A 27,294-nucleotide genomic window follows, 5' to 3' on the forward strand; every position below is an offset into this window, starting at 1 on the left:
ATATGTAGGGCAGGGTCTACTCATGAAATTTAGCTTCTCAGCTAAAACGTTTACGTAATATCTATACAGGTATCCGCTTACTTGTTTAAATACTTTTGTCAAGTTAATTACATAATCAATATCTATTCAAATTTCATCATTCAATCTTATGCACTTATTTTCATACATTTCTATAATAAATTAATAGATAGATAGATAGATAGATAGATAGATAGATAGATAGATAGATAGATAGATAGATAGATAGGCAGGCAGGCAGGCAGGCAGGCAGGCAGGCAGGCAGGCAGGCAGGCAGGCAGGCAGGCAGGCAGGCAGGCAGGCAGGCAGGCAGGCAGGCAGGCAGGCAGGCAGGCAGGCAGGCAGGCAGGCAGGCAGGCAGGCAGGCAGGCAGGCAGGCAGGCAGGCAGGCAGGCAGGCAGGCAGGCAGGCAGGCAGGCAGGCAGGCAGGCAGGCAGGCAGGCAGGCAGGCAGGCAGGCAGGCAGGCAGGCAGGCAGGCAGGCAGGCAGGCAGGCAGGCAGGCAGGCAGGCAGGCAGGCAGGCAGGCAGGCAGGCAGGCAGGCAGGCAGGCAGGCAGGCAGGCAGGCAGGCAGGCAGGCAGGCAGACAGACAGACAGACAGACAGACAGACAGACAGACAGATAGATAGATAGATAGATAGATAGATAGATAGATAGATAGATAGATAGATAAATAAGTGGATGGGTGGGTGGGTGGATGGATGGATGGATGGATGGATGGATAGATAGATAGATAGATAGATAGATAGATAGATAGATAGATAGATAGATAGATAGATAGATAGATAGATAGATAGATAGATAGATAGATAGATAGATAGATAGATAGATAGATAGATAGATAGATAGATAGATAGATAGATAGATAGATAGATAGATAGATAGATAGATAGATAGATAGATAGATAGATAGATAGATAGATAGATAGATAGACAGATAGACAGACAGACAGACAGACAGACAGACAGACAGATAGATAGATAGATAGATAGATAGATAGATAGATAGATGATAAATAACTAAATAAATAAGTAAATATATAAATAACAGATAACAAATAAAGAAATAAAGAAATGAATATATAAATAAATAAGTAAATGAATAAGTAAATAAATAAATAATAGATAACAAATAAATAAAGAAATAAATGATGAATAAATAAATAAATAATAGATAACAATAAATAAATAAATAAATAAACAAATAAATAATAGATAACAAAATAAATAAAGACATAAATAAATACATAAATAAATAAATAAGATCTGCGGAACGGTAACAGAAACCTCCCGGGATTTCATCCTCATTCCTAGAGGGACATTACTGAAATAAATATATGCTGTAGGCATATCTAATACATATCTTCTAAATAATTCACCATTTTTTTCTTATTTAGATCACGGTTCTCTGATGCTTAGTCAGTTTTTATCCAATGTGATAGAATATATTAGTATTATTATTATTATTATTATTATTATTATTATTACCACAGCATTCTTCATGTTTGAGTAAAGTTGAGAAAATAATACACACAAACCTCTACTGATTTCCCACAGGAAGTCCTATACATGCCAGAAAAAAGGCCAGTAAGTTACAGTGTAATGTGTGACATCCCACACTTAATGTTACAGGAAGTCCAGTACTATAATGAAAGACACTGCAATTCGAAACTTGTTATTACTTTCACGGGTGAAATTACTGCAACTGAAAGTATAGCTATGTACTGGAGTTTTAACTACAGGCCAGTGGCAAGAGAATTGCTGCTACGTTATTTCAACTGTAATTACAGGGTGGTAACCTGACGACAGTGATGTACTGAAGTCTCGCTTCCAGTTTGTTACTTTGTTCACTCGTTCGTAAATGTATTATGTACAATGATGACGAAGTGCTTACAAGGTCACAAGATGACACCATTGATATAGACTAACCTCAATAACCCTTACGCCTAATAAAATGCCAATTTTTTTCTGTAGGGATAAACTAGTAACATATCTTCACATTTTAAATAAAATATTAATGTTTGAAAGAACTTTTATAGTACGATGAAAGAGTAGTAGAATGGAGAAAAATTCTCTCCCGCATCGGGATTTGAACCCGGGTTTTCAGCTCTACGTGCTGATGCTTTATCCACTAAGCCACACCAGATTCCCATCCCGGTGTCGGATCGAATCGTCTCAGTTTAAGTTCCACCTCTTGGGTTCCCTCTAGTGGCCTGCCCTCTGCACTACGTCATAGATGTCTATGAACGTAGGACAATGTCCACATATGTGCGGAGGTGCACTTGTTATGAGTGACTGACTGGCCGGGATCACTCATAACGAGTGCAAAAACGTCTTTATGTATTGCAATGCCGATTATGAATAATGTGTTAATTGTAAATTCATTGGTAAATTAATTAATTTAATTGTAATATGAGCACATACGTGTTAATATCTTCAATTTGATTAAATAAATTTATAGCCTATGTGTATGAATTAATCAACCTATATTATATTTGTATTCTATAATTTTGAAATATATATTAGTCCTACTTTTCACGTGCGATATTATTCTTCTCTAATGTTAATATTATATTATATAATTCCATTGCCGCTGTAATTATATTTTAGTTCCTATTTTATTTTACTTATTTATTTTTATTATTATTATTTTTTATTTTAATATTATATCTGAACTGCGACCGAGCACGAGCGCTGCTCATTCGGTCTCAAATTTTGTTAATACTACTGTATCTTCTTTTTATATTGCTTGTATTATTTTATTTGTATTTCTCTTTGTTTGTTTTGTAATTATATTTCTTTATTCTGTATATTTGAATTTAAATAAATAAATAAATATGTAATTATTAGTAACCTCACGGCAATGAGCCGACAAATTAATTAAACATTATGTACCGGTATTCATAATTTAAGACTTAACAAAATAAGCTGTGTTTTCATCCTACAGTCAACTGACAACAACAATCCAGGTTGCCAGGCGACGATAGAAAACAAAAAATGCGAAAACGAATGAGGTGTATAAACAATTGAATACTCTTTTATATTTAAGTATAAAAATATAGGAGTGAAATTTAAAAGTGGGGGTGGCTGGAGGTGGGGGTGGAGGGTGAAATGTAAAATGCAATTGAGGGGTTAGGTGCAAGAAAAGCACTTCTCTTAAATGCAAGTTTTGAGAAAATTGATGTTGAAAATTCAAACCGTAATAATGTTATCTATGCACGCCTTTACATTTTGGGTACTCCTGATGATCACAGTATTGAACTACAATTTGGTGATCATATGCATAACAGATCAGAGGACACAATAAAGCGTTTTACTCCAAAAGGGAACATCCTCTAAAATGCCCTTCTTGCACCCAGCCCCTCAATTAAGCCTGGTTTCAGACTTCCCCCTCAATATTCAAATTGACGTTTTTTTTTAAATTGAATTCAATTCAAATAATTAGTTATTTAGACTGGAAAGTTTTGAAATGAATGTCCTGTATATTAAAGAATCTCTGATACGTGACTATCCATAATCTCATACAACTGAAGCTGTAACATAACCTAAATAATATAAACGAGATAAATGATAGAAAAGTTTTAATTAAGAATGATGAAATAAACATGAATTTTAAAAGGTAGGCTTACAATTATTGAAAGTATAATGTTGGCAAACAAAGAAACAAATGCTAGAGAGATGATAAAAAGAAAGAAATGTTAGGGAGGTGATAAAAATTGTAGGATAAGCAGCCATGATTGGTTGAAACACGTCGTTCCGTACCGTTTTATTGGATAAACTTGTATGAAAGAATACCAAGAAGAATAAAATAAAGAAGAATATCTTTGAGGTAATAAAAAGGATTATTCCCATCGTAAGCCTGGTCAAAAGTAGTATGACGTAGTAAAAATGTAATAGTCAATGAAAAATTCCAGACCTGGCCGGGACTCGAACTCGGGGCTCCAGCGTGACATACTGGAGGTCTGACCACTCAGCCAGCGCAAGGATTATTTTCAGACGTTAAGTAAATAATGATTTTACTAATTACTTGAAGTTAAATATTGTAGATACTTCAATAATTTCATTTGACTGACATAACACAGCATATAAAACTCATAGACCAGAATATAATCGATTGCCGAAGCACACGAGAGCTGAGGCAGCTACGTATCTGCAGATGCCTGCATCGGGGTGCGTCGAGCTGGATTCCAACCACATCAATCAAAATCGCAGCCAATCCATCTCCGTCACGGCTGTCTCACACTAATGGCTGCGTGGCCAAGGGGAAGACGATCTCAAATGCACCGATACCGATAGTAGATTTAAAAAAACTGCAGACAAATTTCGCTAGTGCTGTTTTAAAACGACCGGAAACCATGATAAGGGTTTTTATCGTCCTTAAAACTCCATTGCTCTAAATCGATTTTAAATCCTCGAATCTTGGGTGCAACTGTAACAATACGTATTTAAAATGTCTCTGAGAATCACAGCTCTGCTAGAAACTCCGAATATGTTAAGGCGATGATTAACATGAAATGCGGTAGGTATCCATTATGAGAGCAAACTGGGAAAAGTACACAGACATAAACGCCACTGATACGAGTGTTTTCAGCTATCTTCAAATTTTGACGTGGACGAAAATTGGCATATAAATTTTGTCTCGAGCCCACCATCAGAGATATCAAGTACCGTAATTCAATACCATACAACAAAGAAAAAATAATATAGGCAAAGGAAATGTTTGTTCCTTAGTAAAAACCTTTGATAAGTGATGATGATGATGATGATGATAATAATAATAATAATAATCATCATCATCATCATGTAGCTTCCAAAGTGAACGATGGAGCTTGTGAAGTGAATAGACAGAATAAGAAATGAAGCTGTGTTGGAAAGCATGGGTGAAGAAAAAATTATACTGAAACTGATCAGGAAGAGGAAAAGGAATTGGTTAATAATAATAATAATAATAATAATAATAATAATAATAATAATAATAATAATAATAATTATTATTATTATTTATTTATTTAATCTGGCAGAGCTAAGACCAGTAGGCCTTCTCTTCCGACCAGCCAGGTCACTGGTCACTGGCTGAGAAGAAACTGCCTACTGAAGGATGCACTGGAAGGAATGTTGAATGGGAGAAGAGTTCGGAGTAGAAGAAGATATTAGATGATAGACGACATTAAGATATATGTATTATATGAGGAGCCAAAGAGGAAGGCAGAAAACAGGAAAACTTGGTTTGCAGTGAAAGACCTGCCCTTGGGCAGAAGACTAAATGAATGAATGATGATGATGATTATGATCATCATCATTATCATCATCATCATCATCATTTACCTTCCAAAGTGAAGGATGGAGCGTGTGAAGTGGACAAACAGAATAAGAAATTAAGCAGTGTTGGAAAGAGTGGGTGAAGAAAGAATGATGCTGAAACTGATCAGGAAGAGGAAAAAGAATTGGTTGGGTCACTGGCTGAGAAGAAACTGTCTACTGAAGGGTGCATTGGAAAGTATGGTGAACGGGAGAAGAGTTCGGGGCAGAAGAAGATATCAAATGATAGACAACATTAAGATATATGGAACATAGTCGGAGTCTAAGAGAAAGGCAGAAAATGGGAAAGATTGGAGAATGCTGGTTTTGCATTGACAGATCTGCCCTTGAGCAGAAAACTGTGAATAAATATTAGATAATAGCTTTATTGTGTAACCTAGAAAACGAAAGTTAATGCCCTTTGAGTGCATATGAAATGATTTAATTGAAGCCTGCATTTTAAATTATAGTTCACTAAAATAGTCGTATCAGTAGCAATATAATAAGAACTGAATTATGTGAAACGCGTAAATGCATAATGAGAAAGAATGTGCCACTTTGGCGACACACATTTTTTGCTGGTATGCTTTTCTTTAGAAATTTGGTTTTATATCCGAAGTAAAGCTGCCTAAGTCTCATGTCTACTCCATAGCCATACAAAATACGTTCGAAAGCCAACCGTCCCATGCTGCATGCTCGAAGCTGGATAAAGCAATATCTTCACCGTTATAAGTCGGGAAAACAAAATCCCAGTTGATCCTAATGTAGAGAGAAATGTCACAGCCTCAGACACTGATTGATAGGGCACACGATATAAGACTTCTTCTTTCGATATTTTTCTCGAGAGTAGCAAGATTTCGTTAGCAATTGTAAAGGAATGAGTGAAATGAAGGCGACACTTTAACCAGTGGCGGCTGATTGACTGAGGCAAGTGAGGCCGGGCCTCAGTCACTTGGCTTAACTGAAATCAAATTTTGTTTTTATGTAATGTATTAGTTATTTGAATGAAGCATATATCGCTGTAGAAGCATTTGAAAACTTTGTGATGTAGATAGACCTGTTTTGCAGTAAAATTTGTTCATGAGGCCAGGATCGCTCGTGCCGGGTCTGCTTCTGGATTTTCGTTTGTCTTCGCGGGCTTTTGACGTTGCGCTTTAAACGTTGTAGCTGAGGCACAATTCGTCTGGCCTGGTCAGGTTTCACTCCTCTCAACCATGGGCCGGTCTCAAGGGTAGAGTGGGGTGGGAATAGGGTGACTTGTCTTCCTAAATAGGCCATAAATAACAAACATTCCAGCTTTTTGGCAGGCAGAGACCCACACTATTCTCTCCTCTTATGTCTTAGTTTATGACTTAAGCGAGGGTGTTGTACTATTGTACTTCGTAGTACAGTAGTGAATCTGGGCCAATGTTGTTATGTATTTCGGGAAAATATAAAGAGAAAGAAATGCGAGAAATAATGCTGGTGTAGTTAATTCATTGTTAGAGCGTCCTTTTTCGAGAAGAAATAATATTGAAAGAAAGGAAGTTTTAAATAAAGAGAGAGCCGACCGAGATACCTACGACATCGCTGACAATTTTTCTGACAGATAATCTTAAAACTCGAGTTTCTATTGCATCCTGGTATGGGCAACATAAATGGTTAAGTCGTAATGTGGAGCAAAATAAACTTCTCTGTTGGCCTTGTTCGTTGCTGTCAAAGGAAAGAAATAAAAAGAAAAGAAAGATAGAAAGGGGAATTTCAACACATAATATGGGATGCTTCATCACACTGAAACAATCACTGAAACTTGCAGCATAACAACTTATTTGGTGAGTGAAATCATTATTTTTCATTAGTAGTAGTAGTAGTAATAATAATAATAATACAGTAATAATGATATTAATAATATAACAACAATAATAATTAATATCATAAATAAACATTTTCTATCGGAGGCACTTAAACTAGTTGCATCTGGCCTCACCGAGGATTTGGATCACCGGCCGCTACTGATTTTAACATGGGATAACGGTTATCCACCAGACTTACGCATGTATCCCTGGTTTAATATGTAGAGATCAGATTTGGAAAGAAAGTCTGTAGTTAAAGAGCAGTCTATACCTCCTTTCCATAGAGGACTCCAGATTACAACTAAAATTTTTCTTAATTTAGGCCTACGTTTTGTAAAACTAACAGCAATTTTGTTGTTATCTGCAGTACTGACGGAACAAGCTGGCCGCCCTTTTATTCCTTAATGTCCTAGAAGTCAAGCAGAAATGTTTGTTTAAACCAGGTTCGTAGTCATTTTTATCTATCCCTGATTCCAATAATAATAATAATAATAATAATAATAATAATAAGTAAAAGTTCGCCTGCGTTGATATGATTCGAGCACAAGCTTTACTGAAGTGGCGGAGAAGTTGCTGAGGAGACTAGGGGAACAAAATTAAGAATTGTATGTGAATAAATCAAAATGTTATCTCATCACTGATAGGTGCCTGTGTACTGGAGTTGTAGGGGAGATGGACGTAAGGGAGGGGTGAAGCAAAGACAGTTTACTGCGCTGCCCCTACGACGTCACTATTGCTAGTGATCACGATGACATTTTTGCCGATTTCTGTTTTAATATATAGAGATCAGAGTTGGAAAGAGTAAATCTCTAGAGTTAGAGAGCAGTCTGTACATCCTTTCCATTGACGATTACAGATTACAACTAAAATTTTTCTTAATTTAGGCCTACGTTTTGTAAAACTAACAGGAATTTTGTTGTTATCTGGAGTACTGACGGAACAAGCTGGCCGTCCTTTGATTCCTGAATGCCCTCGAAGCCAGTTTAACCCTTAGAAGCCGGAAGACTTATAGAGCTTATAACTATTGCACGCAAAAGTGTAACTCTTACCCAAGGGTTCGTATACCTGCATAATTAGGTAAATTCGTGTTGGGTTCGTTATCCGAGCTGTTTAAGGCGCACAAGATATGTCCGGCCAGCATATCGTGCCTAAGATCCCAGGTTCGCGTCCCGGCCACTGCAGTCATTTGAGCCTGTGGTATAGGATGGGGAGGGCCCGTGTAAAACAATCGCTGTAATGGTACGCATGGGAGATGACGGGGTTTCAGTTGACTGCAGTTGAAATAATTTTTTGTTCCTTTTTTAAGGGGGAAAAAATGTATTCTTTTTTTTATCAAGTGTAAAATCCTTATTGTAATATAAAATTAAAGAATATCAACGTATTTTATATATACGTATTATATCACGTCATGATCATAATATTAGCTGTCCACACCTGTGGAGTAACTGTTGGCGCGACTAACCGCGAAACCAGGTGACCCGGGTTCGATTCCCGGTCGGAGCAAGTTACCTGGTTGAGGTTTCTTCCGGGGTTTTCCCTCAACCCAATATGAGCAAATGCTGGGTAACTTTCGGTGTTGGACCCGGACTCATTTTACCGGCATTATCACCTTCATCTCATTCAGACGCTAAATAACCTAAGCTGTTGATAAAGCGTCGTAAAATAACCTAATAAAGAATAATATTAGCTGGCCACTATAATGGACGCACAGCTCCTAAAGGTTAAGCAGAAATGTTTGTTTAAACCAGGTTCGTAGGCATTTTTTTATTTATCCCTGATTCCATTAATAATATACATAAAACTTCGCCTGCGTTGATATGATTCGAGCACAAGCTTCATTGAAGTGCCGGAGAAGTTGCCGAGGAGGCTAGGGGAACAAAATTAACAATAATTATAATATGAGTATTCCGCGTTAGACGAAATGAGAGAAACAATGCCGATGCGACATGTTCTCCTTCGCCTGCTTTGATATGATTCGAGCACAAGCCTTACTAAAGTGTCGGAAAAGTTGCCGATAAGACTAGGGGAACAAAATTAACAATAATGTGAGTATTCCGCGTTAGATGAAATGAGAGCAACAATGCCGATGCGACATGTTCTCCTTCGCCTGCTTTGATATGATTCGAGCACAAGCTTTACTGACGTGCCGGAGAAGTTGCCGAGGAGACTAGGGGAACAAAATTAACAACAATAAAATTATAATGAGTATTCCGCGTTAGACGAAATGTGAAGCAATGCTGATGAGACGTTTCCCCTTCGCATGCGTAAATATGATTCGAGCACAAGCTTTACAGAAGTGCTGGAGAAGTTGCCTGGGAGACTAGGGGAACAAATTTAACAGGAATTTATAATGTCAGTATTACACGCCTGGCAATACATGGCTTCCACTTCAAGCTATGCAAAACCAAAAGCTACCATGATCCAAACCCCATGTGTATATGTGATCTTTGCGAGTGTTTCTGTGACAGATACCATGTACTTACGTGCAAACAAAGGAAAGAATCACTGACACAATTCTGTAGTGAGTGAACGGCAAGACCAATGTGTCAGATTAAGTAATTTGTGCTACAGTGACATCTATGCACATTTGTGCGCAATTCTCTCTTTATTATAATGTCAGTATTCCGCGTTAGACGAAATGAGTGAAGCAATGCTGATGCGACAATTTATGTTCCCCTTCGCCTACGTTGATATGATTCGAGCACAAGCTTTACTGAAGTGCCGGAGAAGTTGCCGAGGAGACTAGGGGAACAAAATTAAAAATTATGTCAATATTCCGCGTTAGACGAAATGAGTGAAGCAATCAATGTTGACGAGACATTTTCCCCTTAAGGATAACAGAATATTTTCAAAATATCTTATTTAGAGGTTGTGAATTTTTTTTTTTTTTTTTTTTTTTTTGCAAATAGTTCAGAAAACAAGAAACGCGTTTCCGAACAGACGCTGAAGTTTTTGAGAAAGAAGCAATCTAAATGTTACTAAGTAATCCACCATTGAGAGATGCCTGTAGTTATTTGTCTGGGAGTTGGACGTACGGGAGGAGGTGAAGCAAAGACAGTTTACTGCGCTGCCCCTACGACGTCACTATTGCTAGTGATCACGATGACATTTTTGCCGATCCCTGGTTTAATATGTGGAGATCAGAGTTGGAAAAAGTCCGTAGTTAGAGAGCAGTCTATACTTTTCCATTATGGATCCCAGATTACAACTAAAATGTTTCTTAATTTAAGCCTACGTTTCGTAAAATTAACAGGAATTTTGTTGTTATCTGCAGTACTGACGGAACAAGGTGGCCGCCCTTTGATTCCTGAATGCCCTCGAAGCCAGTTTAAGCAGAAATGTTTGTTTAAACCAGGTTCGTAGCCATTTATATCTATCCCAGATTCCAATAATAATAATAATATAATAATAATAATAATAATAATAATAATAATAATTGTATTAATTATTTACTAATATTTATTGGGCTGTACAACAGCCTGGAGCCAATAACAGTTCAGCACAAGATAAAAGTTAGCACAAGATTAACATTGAAATAATAATAATAATAATAATAATAATAATAATAATAATAATAATAATGGTTTATTTTAACTGGCAGAATTAAGGCCATTCGGCCTTCTCTTCCACTCAACCAGTATGATAGAAAATTACTACATTGCTATGAATATAACATAATTAATACAATACAATACAGTACAATAAAATACTACAATACAAGACAATATAATACATAATTAATATAATACAATGACAATTCTTTTTATCTTCACAACACCAATAAAATAATTATGTAATACTACTACTAATAATAATACTACTACTACTACAACTACTACTACTACTAATAATAATAATAATAATAATAGTCATACCTAATAATAATAGTAGTAATAATAATAATAACAATAATAATAATAATAATAATAATAATAATATTTTAACTGGCAGAGTTAAGGCCATTCGGCCTTCTCTTCCACTCAACCAGTATGATAGAAAATCACTACATTGCTGTGAATATAACATAATTAATACAATACAATACAACTCAAAGCAATACAATACTACAATACAAGACAATATAATACATAATTAATATAATGCAATGATAATTCTTTTTATCTTCAAAATACCAATAAAATAATAATAATAATAATAATAATAATAATAATAATAATAATAATAATAATAATGATAATAGTAGCCTAATAGTAATAATAGTCATACCTAAATTAAATTAAATTATTAAACTCGATTACAATTATTACTTCAATTTGAATGCGCCCGTAAAAAATCGTTTAGCCTTTTCTTGAAAGTGGTTATTGTATGGCAGCCCATAATCTTCTGAGGTAGAGAATTCCATTCACGGGGGACTGAGATAGTAAAAGAGGATGAATAGTGGGATGTTCTATTGGCAGGAATTGGTAGGATTTGGCTCTCCTGTGACCTGGTGTTTAGATAACAAGTATAATGATATAAATAACAGAAAACAAAATAATTTGGAAGCAGACAAGCTCAAAAATGTGTAAAATTAAGCTACAAATTGAATTTCATATCCTAGAATTTTCATGACACAGAATAGCAAGGGGGGGGGTAACAAAATTACCCCACTTAAATAACGCGAATTATTTATTAAAGTACATTAATTATTTATGTTATTCTTATTTCAAATTTGTTAGTAAACATATAACAGACAAATACACGGAATTTCAAAAATAAATATGGAAAAAAAAAATATTGAAAAATCATCAGTGGGGTAATCCCATTACCCCCTTGGTAGCAGGAGGGTTAAAACATAAAAATATAAAAAAACAATAAAATTGTTACCATAGTAACCATAAGCATAGTGGTTCTGTACAAAATAAATCAAATATTACATAAAATGTAGGACTATGCTCTTTCTGATGATGTTAAAAACTATAGAGTGCCATTTAAAAACCTGTAGTGATCGGGAAAAGTGGCACAAGTCAAAAATGTTAATTTGACAGGAGAAGGAAAAAAACTATCTTCACACTGGTTTATGTCGATTTTATTTTCTTCTGTATGAATTATTCTACTGGGAGAATTCCCAAACGAATAGATGTTCCGTAAGTTGTCAAGAAAATAATAAAAAAATTTTGTGGAAACTGACTTATGCCACTTTTCCTAAGCATTGCTGAAATTTTCTGGTTGAATTCGTAAGTCGCATAACAGTTGTCGCAAAAATATTTCATTTTCATTAAAAATATTCCTTTCTAAATAAATGGTTAGACGTGTCTGAATTTGTTTGTCCGAAATCACTTCTTTCTACTTTAATTCCAATTATGTCTTACTTCTGAATGTCCTTATAGGTAAAATAAAGAACTTCCTATATCTATGGAATTTATTGTATTACATAAAAATATTTTAGACATTGTTACAGAGTTACTGAAAGCATGCAACAATAATTTATTTTCGCGGACTCCCCATCATCGATTGCTTGCCACGCCCAACGTACAAAGTTAAAAAAAAAAACGAGTTTTTTTGTAAGGTAGCGTAAAGTTTTCTTAACTTTATTGCTCAGTTCCGAAGATATGATAAACCTGCTTCAAGAATTTCGTGTGGTCACCCTATAGAACGAAATTGAAGGGTTCTTATCGGCCGAAAGGTCAGTAGAGTATTAGATAACTTTTCAAAAGATGGTCAGAAGCTGGACTAGTGAGCTGGCGTATCTGTGTGTAGCAGAGGGCGATTACAAAGATAAAAGAGTCAAAGGATTGCTCTGAAGTGAGACGTAATTAAAGGGAATAGGGGACTCCGCCGAGAAGGTGGCTACAGCTACGTTGTACGTAGCATATAACAGACTGCGTGTCTGGTGTCTCGGCTGTGCAACTGACATACCGACGGTTGTCAGAGAAACGACTTGGCACAGAGAAAGAGGAGAGTGACTTTGTGATCAGATCCTTGCACCGTGTACAATATTACAAAGAACAAACTTCAGGCGACCTTGCCCGTATAGAGATCATCCACACTGTCTGTCCTTTGAATGCCCTGTATTGTACTTCCACACATTGTGTCCGTTAAATGGGACTGGGTTTGTTACGAAGAGACGAATATGTTATGGAACTATTACTACTACTTCTACTACTGCTACTACTACAGTAAATCTTCTTGCATACTTCTTATAGGAAACTGAAGAATAAAAACGCATAAGTGAGGAAAACGTTTAGCAGAAATTACATTTAATAACACCTGAAATAAACATCCCCAACATCGTGATTTATTTTTTCCAGATTTAGTTTTCACGTTAAGACAAAAACAAATCAATGTTCCCAACAATGTGATTTATTTATTTACAGATTTAGATTTTACGTAAAGACAAAAACAAATCAATTTTCCCAACAATGTGATTTATTTATTTTCAGATTTAGTTTATATGTAAAGACAAAATAAATCAATTTCCCCCCCCCCCCGCCAACAAAGTGATTTATTTATTTTTAGATTTAGTTTTACGTAACATAGAAACAAATCAATCTCCGTAACAACGTGATTGATTTATTTTCAGATTTAGTTTTTACGTAAAGACAAAAACAAATTAATCTCCCTAACAATGTGATTTATTTATCTTCAGATTTAGTTTTTACGTAAAGACAAAAACAAATAAATCTCCCCAACAACGTCATTTATTTATTTTCAGATTTAGGTTTTACGTAAGAACAAAAACAAATCAATCCCCCCAACAACGTCATTTATTTATTTTCAGATTTATTTTTTACGCAAGACAAAAACAAATCAATCTCCCCAACAACGTGATTTATATATTTTTAGATTTAGTTTTTACGTAAAGACAAAAACAAACCAATTTTCCCAACAACGTGATTTATTTATTTCCAGATTTAGGTTTTACGTAAAAACAAAAACAAATCAATATTCCCAACAACGTGATTTATTTATTTTCAGATTTAGTTTTTACGTAAAAACAAAAACAAATCAATCTTTCCAACATCGTGATTTATTTATTTTCAGATTTAGTTTTTACGTAAAGACAGAAACAAATCAATCTCCCTAATAACGTGATTTATTTATTTTCAGATTTAGTATTTACGTAAAAACAAAAACAAATCAATCTTTCCAACATCGTGATTTATTTATTTTCAGATTTAGGTTTTACGTAAAGACAAAAACAAATAAATCTCCCTAATAAGAAAAATTAGAATTACTGCGGTAGCAATTGTTCATGCTAATTCAATTATTTGACCTTCAATAAGAATCGATTAATATATTTATTGAAAACCATTGCAATTATTATATATGATACAACTATTAAAATTATAATAATAATTATTAAGGCATGATCATAATTATGATGGAATTAGTAATTTTGTGATTGTATTATTGAATTTTTGTTAAGATTTTAAAAGGAACTAGGCAAATAAATTCATTCTCGCATGTTTATCAAAAACATCTTTTCTTGTATTTTAATACGAAATATGACCTGCCCACTGATTAATTTTGAAGGGCCGCTGTATTTTGACCGTGCAAAGGTAGAATAATCAACTTTTCTTTATTTGTTGTGCTTATTTTGATAATTATGATTTATTGTGATTTATTTATTTTCAGAAATTTTTTTTACGTAAAGACAAAAACAAATCAACCTCCCTAATAATGTGATTTATTTATTTTCAGATTTAGTTTTTACGTAAAGACAAAAACAAACCAATCACTCCAACAACGTGATTTATTTATTTTCAGATTTAGTTTTTACGTAAACACAAAAACAAATCAATTTTCCCAACAACGTGATTTATTTATATTCAGAAATAGTTTTTACTTAAAGACAAAAACAAATCAATCTCCCCAACAACGTGATTTATTTATTTATTATTATTGTTATCCAAATATTGAAACCCTATTTTACCTTTGGTATATTAGGGTTGTAGTTTGTTACATGTGAAATACATTATGTAGTGATAATACACAATTTTAAAGAATTAATAGTAGGTCTGAGTCATAGTTACAATATAAATACACTAATTAAGAGACAGTAAACAATACTAAATACGTTATGCAATAATTACTTTCAGTTAAAACAAAATGAAATAAAATTAGAAATTATAATCGAAGGTGTAGAGAAATTGCAAGATTATTACATTAATTTGTGATCTTATACATAATTTTAAGCAATATTAATGAGATAATGCACAGAATTGGCGTAGTTACAAATAAAACACCTATTATATAGTTGGTTTGCGATAGTAATGAAAAAATAAAAACAAAATTACTTACGGTTACAAACTATATACCTGTCATCAAATACTCAACAACAGTAAAATCTATAATACAAACATAGTTATTATTGTCATTACTATTATTATGTCCCAAAGACAGACACCTTGTTTTACATAGTGCATTAGGATTTTATAACATCATTAATTTATATACAATTAACAGCTACAGTCTTGCGTGGATGTGGTGTATAAACTCTGTGAATTGTTTGTAACAACATTTTTTCTAAGAAAATGGTAAAGGGGTGTGGAGTAATTTAAATTGCAGTCCGAGATATGATATCTTAAAAAGTGTCTTTTCCTTTCGAACACTGGACAGTGAAAAATCAAATGTTCAACAGTCTGATTCTCTTTATTTATTCATTTATTTATTTATTTACTTTGATGCTTTGTATTTTACGCGAAGGCAAAACAAATCAAAATCCCTAACAACGTGTTTCAATTATTTGCATTTTTTACCTGAAGACAAACGCAGATCTAACCTCTAGAATGACGTGATTCATTTGTCCACAGCAGTGATAATATTCCAGTCCCTACTGACTGAACTGAACAGATTTTACAACGGAGCAGAAAGTTAGTATTTGGTCAGTTACAGACATGGAAATAAATTCTATATAATAGCGCATTTATATGCGAAGTGCTCTGGGGGTAATACAGTTCGATTTCATCGAGTCCCTCGGGACGCCTTATAAAACAGAGCGCTCTAGTAGTTATGAAATGTCCTCATGCGGCTATTCAAACCTAACAATTATATAAACCACAATGGACAGGCCTGCAATACGTAGAAGTGATCCAATATGAGATACGTAGAATAATACTATACAGGATGTTGGGAAAAAAGGTTACAGAATTTGACAGTTGACGACATTCACAAAAACAAATAAAAGAATTTAAAATAAATAACAGGCAGAGAAAAATAATGTTCTCGAAATTACAGACGGTTTTCCCATTTGACGTTGTACTGTACCTGATGTAAATGCACATACAGAGAATGTAAAAGAATATACTCAAATGAATCTAAAAACCCCAATTTGATGCAGTTTACACTCTAACTTAATTACTTATAAATGGCTTTTAAGTTCATTGCCGCCCTCACATAAGCCCTAAGCAAGATTAATCCACTCTCTACCATCATATTCCACCTCCCTCAAATCTATTTTAAAATTATCCTCCCATCTACGTCTCGGTCTCCCCAAAGGTATTTTTCCTCCGGTCTCCGAACTAACAGTCTATATGCATTTCTGGATTCGCCCATAAGTGCTACATGCCCTGCCCATCTCAAACGTCTGGATTTAATGTTCCTAATGATGTCAGATGAAGAATAAAATGCGTGCAGTTCTGCGTTGTGTAACTTTCTCCATTCTCCTGTAACTTCATCCCACTTAGCCCCAAATATTTTTCTAAGAACCTTATTTTCAAATACCTTAATCTCTGTCCCTCTCTCAAAGTGAGAGTCCAAGTTTCACAACCATGCAGAACAACCGGTCATATAACTGTTTTATAAATTCTAACTTTCAGATTTTTTGACAGCAGACTAGATGATAAAAGTTTCTCAACCGAATAATAACACGCATTTCCCATATTTATTCTGCGTTTAATTTCCTCCCGAGTGTCATTTATATTTGTTACTGTTGCTCCAAGATATTTGAATTTTTCCACCTCTTCGAAGGATAAATCTCCAACTTTTATAGTTCCATTTCGTACAATATTCTGGTCACGAGACATAATCTTATACTTTGTCTTTTCGGAATTTACTTCCAAACCTATCGCTTTACTTGCTTCAAGCACTTCAATGAAAATTTGTTGTTCAGTATTATTGGAATGAATCATAGTTAGAAAACCATTGTATGAGGAAAGTTATTCGAAAAGGTATCGATAATATTAATTTTACAATATATAGCGTTCTACTTACCAGAAGAGCTTCCACTTCCTTGTTTGATGCTGTTGCGTGATACGACAGTACCTGCAACATCGAAATTGTATATTAAAATAATTAGAATACTACAAAGAATTAACAATTTTTACACGTTAGAATAGACTGAACTTTTACATTGCTGGTGAAAAGGTAATCACAGTGTTAGTGGCTCCATCTTTGTCTTCAGGTGATCAAGAAAGGCGTGAGGAAAAGTTCTTACTCTTTGGGGTCGTTATAAACAGCTTCACCGCTCAGCAGAAACTTAAGATTTATTTTTAATTTCGCAGCTACAGGTACTTACCTCGATAGCAACTCTCTGGCGGGCCATTGCCTTCTCCACCTCGCTGTACATGAGTGTGTTGTGAATACCCAGGCCGCAGAAGATGCTGAAAGCCTGTAACAAACATTTAAAGTAACATCAAATAATCACTTATCAATCATACGGAAGTAAAAATTGATATCGAGTTTTTATTGCAGTTACTTGTATTTCTCTTTTTTTGTTGAAGTGAATGGAGATATGACAAAATGTGGAGGGTAAAACGTATAAACGTCATACGTGGTACATATGCCCTTTATACACATCATATTAAATGTGCCTTTCAAGGTTCGAAGAGAGTTACTATAGAGGATTCGTATTGTCTGCACTAAACTTATTTATCATCATCGTTTTGGTCAAAGTTATGTCTTTACTAAAGAAAAGTATTCGTAAAACGTTTATGTTTCTGTTAATACGGCGACGTAATTAATTACAGTAGGCCTTGGATGAATGAAATTACGATGTGTTTAAAATAAAGTAGTTTCCAAATTCATCGAGAAGTGATAAAACATAAGAGGGGAAACAAAGGAATGCGACATCAAAATGTCATTCATTATTATTCGTACACAAATGGGGTGATTGATAAATACGGGAAGTATAAAGACAGGAATAATTAAAAGTAGTCCAGTACTTTACAGTGGTATTTATTCATTTCCAAATGAATCAAATTCTCTGTATTAGAGTATATTATTATTCATTACAATTTCAAACATCTCGCTATCGTCACATTGATGTATGAATCGTTTCGACTATTAATTGCATTGTTGTCTCAAGACTAGGTCTCATGGAATGAGGAAGTGATTATAAAGTAGTCAACGAGAAGGCTTCGCCTTTTTAAATTTAAATGCGTGGAATATGACAGAAATGAAAACAGAATTTTATTTCTATTCCCAAACATCCTGACAACCCCAATCATCCTCACAATAACAATCACAAACAACAATCGATTATATGAATTCGATGAATCCTCTGTCGATGTTTTTCTTTTTAATTAAAATGCAAACGGTTTGTGAAATTCTGTGCAACGTGTGGTCATTTTATTATGGAAGTGTATAATTATTCCACTTGGCAAGATATTTTACATAAATCTTATCAAATCTACACGAGTTCTCTTTTGTGCGTTTCTCGCGACCTCGTACTTCGTCCCCTAGGATCAACAACGAAACAACAGAGAGTGCTTTTCCATGTTAAACGACGAATGGTTAAAAAAGATCTGAATTATGCATGTTAATAACGTGTAAAGGAGGCCTTGGAAGTTGTTCTCATTTATCGATGCCTTAGGACACACTTAACTTTAATGTTTAATAGATCATGGAACATTACTATCGTGTAATTTTTTTTTAAAGGAAGTGTTTCCTTCAAATCCTACATTCCTTTTCGTTTCGTTATTTCACTCGTATATATTAATGCAGGCTTTATCATCATTTACATAGTGTACTTAACATTTTTTTTACTCAAAATTGTACTTTATACAATTGAATTGGTCATTGCTAAAAGGCCCTTTCTCCGTACTTTTGCAAAAATGAGTTAACTACAGATTCAACATCCTTACACATAAATACACAATCTGTGCTAAAAGGACTTTCCTCAAGCCTTCATACACACGCACAGTTGAGCATTTCATTTTTCGTGTCATGCTAAAATGCCCTTACTCCAGGATAGAGGGCCTTCTAGCTGTGAACTTGTCATTTAGCGGTGTTTCCATCTGATGACAAACCTTTATACTTACTATACTATCAGCTATCTTCATTGTTTGAAGCGGTCTGTTTATTCTGCTCTGATCTTTATTTGTGTTTTAATACAAATTATTATATTATACGCAATTTCGGCTAATTAAAATGGAGACTGAGAGTTTGAAAAGCAAAAAGAGATGTAGTGGTACTTGCAGTTGGAAACGAAATATATTAAAGAAAGCCAAAGTTGAAGGCACTGAACATGTGACTTACTCTGGAGAATTGGTGGCTGAAAGACGAACTGCTGAGGATTGTAGGTAAGTTCAGAATATTTACACTGAATCACTGACGTAAATGAATATTGCATAAAAATGTTATTTCCTTAGGCCACAAAAATCTTTATAGGCTATACAAAATATTTACGCATGCACAAAAATAAAGTCACTCATTAACTGGTGGCCCATGTTTTACAAAAGAAGTTTTTGTAGAATCTTATGGTAGAAAGGTACCTCGGTGTTCGAAGTTGTCATTCGCCCCTGCGAGTTATTATGAATATATGTACAATGCCACTCTTCCTCATATTGTTTCAACATCCAAGTTCATTGATGGTTGTATTAGGCATACCTTTGCTCTTTGTCTACCTGGAATTGAAAACATAGTCCTTCCCCAACGTCCTACTTATGATGAATTGATTGCAATCAACCAAGACAAAATGCAGGATATCAAGAAAATTCTATGCTACATTCCCCATTCCCCATGAGAAAGTTATAAATTCTCCACTAGCAGAACATAGAGAAAATACAGAATGAAATCGTCAAGTTAGATTTAAAACAAGGGCCTAAAACTTTGTAATACGTAATTAAAATATATTTTAAGAAGAGAAATATACTTTTAACTTGAAATAATGGTAGTTTATTTAATTTACAATCCTGCATTTTATTACAGTACTCCATTTTTAACCAAATGTGAAATTATTTTAAGTTCACTGCTAAAAGGCCCTTAAATTTGAATTTTTAATTAATAATATTATACAAACTACATATGACAACAAAATAAAAATTGTGCTTCCAGAAAGCACAAATATACCTTTATGATGGACAGTCACCACATTGCTCTACGAAGATTAGTATTTCTTAAAAACAGTTTTTTTCGATTTATTCAGAACTAACATTTTTGGACAAAGGGCCCTCTAGCAATGACCAATTCAATTATGTGTGCGCTAAACGTAATAAAATGGAGTCGACATTTTCACTACAGCAATTAGTTACTTGTGTGAATTTTTGACATAAAACGTCTGTATTCGGGGAACGAAAGAGAAAAATTTTAACGTTTTGATATGAAAACTTTATTCTGACATCACTCGTGGGGTACCATGGAAACTTAATTTCGTGCCTCCTGGTCTTCTACTTGGTCCGTCTCGTTCTACAGTATTTTGTATGTAATATGCCTCGAGAGTTCCCATACAGTAATCATGGAAATATTGGTTATATGGGTTATGTATGAAATATACTACCTACAGTAATAAAGAAAGTACAGCGCGGCACGTACAACTTGCTGGCATTATAACCGGTCGTAGCGCGCATATTTAGTGGGGATATCCGACCTCTCTCTAGCACGGGAGAAAAACGAATCGGCGGTGATTAAGACCTATAGTCCTGTACAAATAACTCGCCAGTAAGAGTCAATAAGAAAACTTTATGTTGATCTTCCCTTTTATCGAAGATTCAGTACTTATTTATGAAAAAGAATATGGATCTTTTAAGAAATTGTGTAGTGGAAGAAATGTTAGTAAAATCTGTGAGGAAGCAGTTTTAGCATATTTTTCAGATAAGTCAGAGGTACTAAAATCATCAAGCCTTTGGTCGAAGTATTCCATGCTGAAATGTACACTATCAGTGAATTGATATAAGCAAACATATGAAATTAAAAGCTTTTATGAAAATGAAGTCATCTGGGTACAGGGCAAAGAAGGTAAAAGTTTTTACAAGACAAGAGGTAAATTAATTTTTAATAGCAGCAGGTGATGAAAAATATCTTGTGATGAAAGTAGCTTTCATAATGGGGTTGTGTGGTGCATGTCGTGTAGATGAACTTAATAAAATGACAATTGATAATGTAGAAGATGAAGGATTCTTGTTTGTAGTGAACATACCACACATAAAAAACTAATATTGAACGTACATTCATAATCCCAGACTATCTCTTTGTATCTGAACAAGAAATAACAGAAATATATATCTCTGTATTGAAGCATTATACAGAGCGTTCGCCTACGGGTGGGGCCAGGAAAGCGGCCTGCCTGCGGTGTCGCTTGCGGGAATCGTCTATCCGTAAGCTTCCGCTTTCTATACTATACTCTGTAGGGTTTTAATTTTAAAAGTTTAGCAGCAGTAAAGACTGATGTTTTGAACACTAACTTCCTGTGAAACACGTCTTAGAGATTTATTAGGAGAGCGTGTAAATTATGCACTGATTTCATCAATTTTTTCTCCCATCAATATTCTTTGTTTTCGCTTAGGAATTGTAGCATTTATCGACCCTGTTGTTCTTAATTTGTTAACAAGACGTCTAGCAGTTTCTCTACCCTGAATTGGAGCACCCGGATATTTCACTTCAAATTGCCTACGCACCTCTCTACATAATTCTGTTTTCACATATGCATCATACATAAAAACTCTTTGTTCAAGCGTGAATTTTGCGTTTTGCATTGTTAACAAATTTTACACACACGGTGAATATTTAAGCAACTGTGTCAAGAAACTGCACTGTACGTGTTAAATACTGTAACATCTGGTTCACAACTGGTAACTTGTCGACCTTGATGTCCTTGATTGTCGATCGTGTCTCAACAACTGCGCGCACAAAGCGGCGTATCAGTACATGCCGCTTTCCTGGCCCCACCCGTAGGCGAACGCTCTATAGTAGTAGGCTATGAACTGTGAGGTAAAGTTTATTTCACTAGTGGAATAAAGTAATGTTGAATAAAAGCCTACTTTACAAACACAAAAGTATTTAATAAACGCATGTTTTTTGTTATGGTCATGGATAAAATTGTTTATAATGCTGGAGTACAAAAAAATGTATTTAATAATCTTCCGTTAGGATTTTAAACTATAGCTACTACATTGTTGCCACTCTTTATATTTCACGGCCCTAGTGGCGTAATATGAAACTATTTTGTCTTCTAATTCAAGGTCTCATTTCCCGGCTTTGTGCAATAACGAAAGGAAGAACAATGTTGTAACCGTGTAAAACAAAAGACACACAATGTCCATTTACTAGACAGTAACATAATTCTCTTCGTGGTAGTGTTCATTTGTTTCCAGAACGTAATAATGCCATTCCTTCGCCGCACTTGAATAGAATCATGTTTTGATAAATACTTTAACGAAGCATACAAGGCAAATGCGTTGTGAAATTCTACGTATTTTGTCACTACTATGTGCATGTACGTAGTGGGTCTCACAACCACAGACATTTTACATAAATCTATCACAGGTTAATGAAGTTTCTTGTGCAGGAATTCCCATACATACGGTATAAACCACTTCATTAAATTGTGGCCCGTATGACGTCACCGTAATCCAATTTTACCAACTACATTACCTCCAACAGAGATCGTTTTTCGCTGAAATCCAGAACTGAGTTACGATGAACTAGTATTTACATCGTAAAGAGATTCTGTATTATGTTACGGTGTTGTAAATGAAACCGTTTTGCAGATGGTAGGAGGATTAGGTTAAAGGAGATCGTCTGTTCTTCCTTGCACTTGGAAACACGTTCGCACATCTACGTGAGCAGAATTCGCGGTTTTCCGCCTTAATAAAAGACGATGTGTCGATATATGGTTTCCTCTTTGTCTTGAAGTCAATAACTGACGTACAAATACTTTTAGAGTTTTCACACACTCAAAACGTTCACTGAATATCAAACATTTCATTTACTGCAATTTGTATCAATTTCTCAGTGTTCAACAAGTATGCCAGTTGGTTATTTTAGTCCTGGATTTCATAATTATATACAATTTTGTGTTTTATAGAAAATTAAATAATATTTCGCTATTTCGACGGATCAGTTCAAAAGGGAAACAACTGGAAATTTAAGTTTTGAGAACTCTGACTTTTAAAGCTTCATGTTGCTGTGAAAATTCTAATTAATACGCACTAATTTGAAACATATCGTCGTTGTTTTTTTACGAAACCTCCTATATTACAGTACAGAAAATAATTTTTCAGGAGGAAGAAAAAAATAATTAAAAATTAATGGGCGTACATAAAAACATGAAATAATTCCGTAGAAAACTTTGGCAATTAGTATCAACCAAGTTAACCTTATTTTTAAAATTTACAATACCTGTTTTTTCAACATATATTTCATACAAATCTGTATTTTTGTAACACGAAATATTATTCAGCAAAACAGTCGATAAAACTAGGGGAGTTGATTTATGAAGTAATTTTAAGAAGAATAATGTCAAGGAAAAATTGTTCCGGGACCGGGTATCGATTCCGGAGCCCTTCGCTTAGCGCACGAATGCTCTGCCGACTGAGCTACCCCAGGAACCATACACAACACCGTCACAATTTTTCCTTTATATCCACACAACTCAAATGGGCTGACAAGGCGACAGAACCCAACTTCGAGTGTACACAAATTCTGTGTGACTTAAATTGTGGCATCCTATTAACGTGTATGGTTCCTGGGTAGCTCAGTAGGCAGAGCATTCGTGCGCTAAGCGAAGAGTCCCGGGATCGATATCTGGCCCCGGAACAATTTTTCCTTGAAATTATTCAAACCTGCTTTACAGGGAGCTACTACCTGAAAGCCAGATTTGCATAATTTTAAGATGTTTGTGGAAAAAAATCCTGAAATAATGGAGAACAAATTCTGCAGTGTATGAAGGATACATTGGAACATAGAATAAATTGGTTTGAATGTTTCATTTTTGTTTTCGTTTATAATGTGGGATTATGGGTCAAAGTGAAGCAATTAAAGAAGGGCATGCAATATATTTTCTATTCATATTAAACGACATTCGGAAACTAGTCCCTGTTAACAAAACATTTTTCACTATTCTTCACTCAAAGTGTATCGTACATGTCTATTATCACTTTAATATTTTTTAAATCGCGAACATAAATCAAATCATTTGTCGTACAAGTCTATAGTTTCTCTCGATGACGAGATATTACTGAGAAAAGCAACGCGGCGCTGCTAATTTTATACGGAACTTCAGCGCTCTCTTGCCCGTGGCTAAGATAAGTGACGCCACTGGGCGTGGTCACAAGTTACAATGGTTCATGGTACAGAGACATCATTTTATTTTTACTAACATTTTTAATATTAACCCAGCTATACCTTTAGAGAACCGGAAACACAGTTTGCTATCACCTTCCACGACTGTAGTTCGATGATACTGGGGTAAAACACACACAAATCACTCTACTGGGTATAGGAAGGAAGAAAAGTAGTTCATCCATTTACGTAAACTAGGAAATATCGCGATTTTGAGTTCGATAATTTTCATTAGGTTTTTGTTTAATCAAAATACAGTAGCTACTGCATTAAGAATAAGTTAAGTGTTTTTACTCACGAACTGAGTTATCCATGCGAACGTATTCTTTATGCAGTGTATATTATACTGTCTACAGCACATTAGCGTACAATATAGAGAGTGAAGTTAAATTGAAAAATAATCATAATATGGATATTTGAACACATTTTTGAAAATGGTGGCAGTTCATTTCGATACAGGCCTCAGTTATTTTGTGCATATTATCGCACTATAGACTACTGCATCTAATTCCAGTTACCAGTTTCGTCCTTCGTACTAGTAACTCATGTTGAAATAATTCTGTACCTACTCTACGTACTGTAAATTCAATCTTCACTTCTGCCCGACCCGCACAGATAAAATTACTCAGACATGCTATCTACTGTCCGTCCAAGTGATTATGCCGCAGGATCTAGAAAGGGAGGAAATCACGTGACAGTTAATTACTTAACGAGGCCCTTTTATTTAAGTTATTTTAAACAACTGTACAATATTACGTAAACATCCAATTCCTAACAGAAATTAATGTTTTCAGAAAAGAGCTAAGACGGCCCAGCTCTTACAGGGGGCGAGCAGAAGCAGGTGGGGGAAATCGGGATGCGACGTAGGCAAACGGACAGTACCTGTGCGAAAATATGATTCAATATTGATAGCTCTTTCGTCACTGGAAACCGCGAACATATTTCTGAAACGTACTATACTCACTAACTCTTATTATATGCGGTCTTGGATCTGTGTGGAAGACAGTTTGAACTTCATTAGTAGAAGCGGTGGGAGTGAAGTACATTCAAAAACTCAGGCACAATAAAAATTGAAGTAAAAATAAAATGATGTCCCTGTATAACTACTAATAATATTAGCATAGTGTTCTTGCAGTAAGCATTTGAAATTCTGTCACTTTTTGTTTCATCATGGTGTCCATACTTGGTGCTGAGGAAAATATCCTACGTACTATTCTTTTATTGACGTAATTCATTTAAATTTCAATACGCACATCAATAAATAGAATATGCATTTTTGGGTCATTCAACTCCCGAATACCATAAAAGCCGGTTTTCACATAGGGTACTGTACGGCGACTGTATCGTGTCCTCGTGGATGGGTTAGCAGCATTCTACGTTTGATACTGACAAGCTGTTTTCTGTTTTCACATAGTAGAATGTGCACGGACGCATTGTTTGGAATCACTTATCCAGGCGGTTTCGGTCCCGTGATCCCCGGTGGTAAAAATCAAAATTATGGTTTATTTAACGACGCTCGCAACTGCCGAGGTTATATCAGCGTCGCCGGTGTGATGGAATTTTGTCCCGCAGGAGTTCTTTTGCATGCCAGTAAATCTACCGATATGAGCCCGTCATCGACCTAGACCGGGATCGAATCCGCAACCTCGAGCACAAAAGGCCAGCGCTATATCGACTAAGCTACCCAGGCCGATTCTCCGGTGGTTACGACCCCAGATCACATACAGATTGCTCATTCCTATGTTAAAACCGGTTGCACTTTGAAGAGAACAACCGCCAGGATCGCCACTCGTCCGCCGTAAACGAACAAGAGATGGCAGTACAGTCGCTAATGCAATTCAAATGGGAGTTATGACGTGACTCCTTATGTAACAACTAGATGGCAGCATAGTAAATCTGACAAAAGTTGTTACCGTCAAGCCTATAATGGCGTGCAATCTGGGTATATATGATCTATACTTGTTTTTTTGAAAGATGGGGTATGACAGCTAAGCGGCCGAGTTTGGAACTACAGCGCTATGTTGCCAACATGTGAGACCACGCTATCAGCTGATGTGAGCTAGCAGATGACGTTAAATGGCTTGCGTTAAAACATTCATTGACAATATATAATGTTTCATGCTTTATATAGAACTGTGATACATAAAATAAAGAAACAATATAACTAAATATCGCATATTCTTCGCATCTAAAATAATACAACGAGATGTTACAACAGAATTTATATTTTAACAGCTAAAATACACTCACGAATACAGCAGCAGTAAAGTGTAAACAAAAAACAAGATGACAGAAATATAAAAAGCAATATTAAAATAGTACTAAATATAAAAACCACTATAAAACAAAATACTGTACGAAGAATTTGATACAATAAACAGCACTATAAATCACGAACAATAAAACACTAACGAAACAATGAATGATGGATATAATATTAACTAAAGGAAATACGGTATATCACACGAGGGTATAAATAATACGATGCAAATATCAACAAAGGACGAAACACGAAACGTACGAATAGCTGACACTGTGTACACAATGAATGGTACCAAGAAAGCGACTGAACACGTGTGAATAGCGTCCTTGCGTCATTAACATTTGGCAACTCAGCCGCTGTTACCATAGCAACAAGCCTCCCACGTTATGCGATATTCAGTTGTTTTGACGATCGCAACGCTCCTGTCATACCCCATCTTTC

The 27,294-nt window shown here is 35.1% G+C and overlaps 1 protein-coding gene across 1 annotated transcript in view; it reads right to left on the reverse strand.

Annotated features, from left to right (window-relative positions):
• The window catches only part of LOC138702947 (dual 3',5'-cyclic-AMP and -GMP phosphodiesterase 11A-like), a 434,576-nt gene that overhangs the window by 50,411 nt on the left and 356,871 nt on the right, over window positions 1-27,294 (reverse strand). Inside the window, exons 11-12 of the mRNA XM_069830369.1 lie at window positions 17,608-17,700; window positions 17,304-17,354 (exon numbers count right to left, since the gene is read on the reverse strand). Coding sequence (XP_069686470.1) covers window positions 17,304-17,354; window positions 17,608-17,700 — 144 coding nt within the window. The remainder of the gene's footprint in view (window positions 1-17,303; window positions 17,355-17,607; window positions 17,701-27,294) is intronic.

The sequence above is a fragment of the Periplaneta americana genome, chromosome 7 (genome assembly GCF_040183065.1).
Source record: "Periplaneta americana isolate PAMFEO1 chromosome 7, P.americana_PAMFEO1_priV1, whole genome shotgun sequence".
Classification (NCBI taxonomy): Eukaryota; Metazoa; Arthropoda; class Insecta; order Blattodea; family Blattidae; genus Periplaneta; species Periplaneta americana.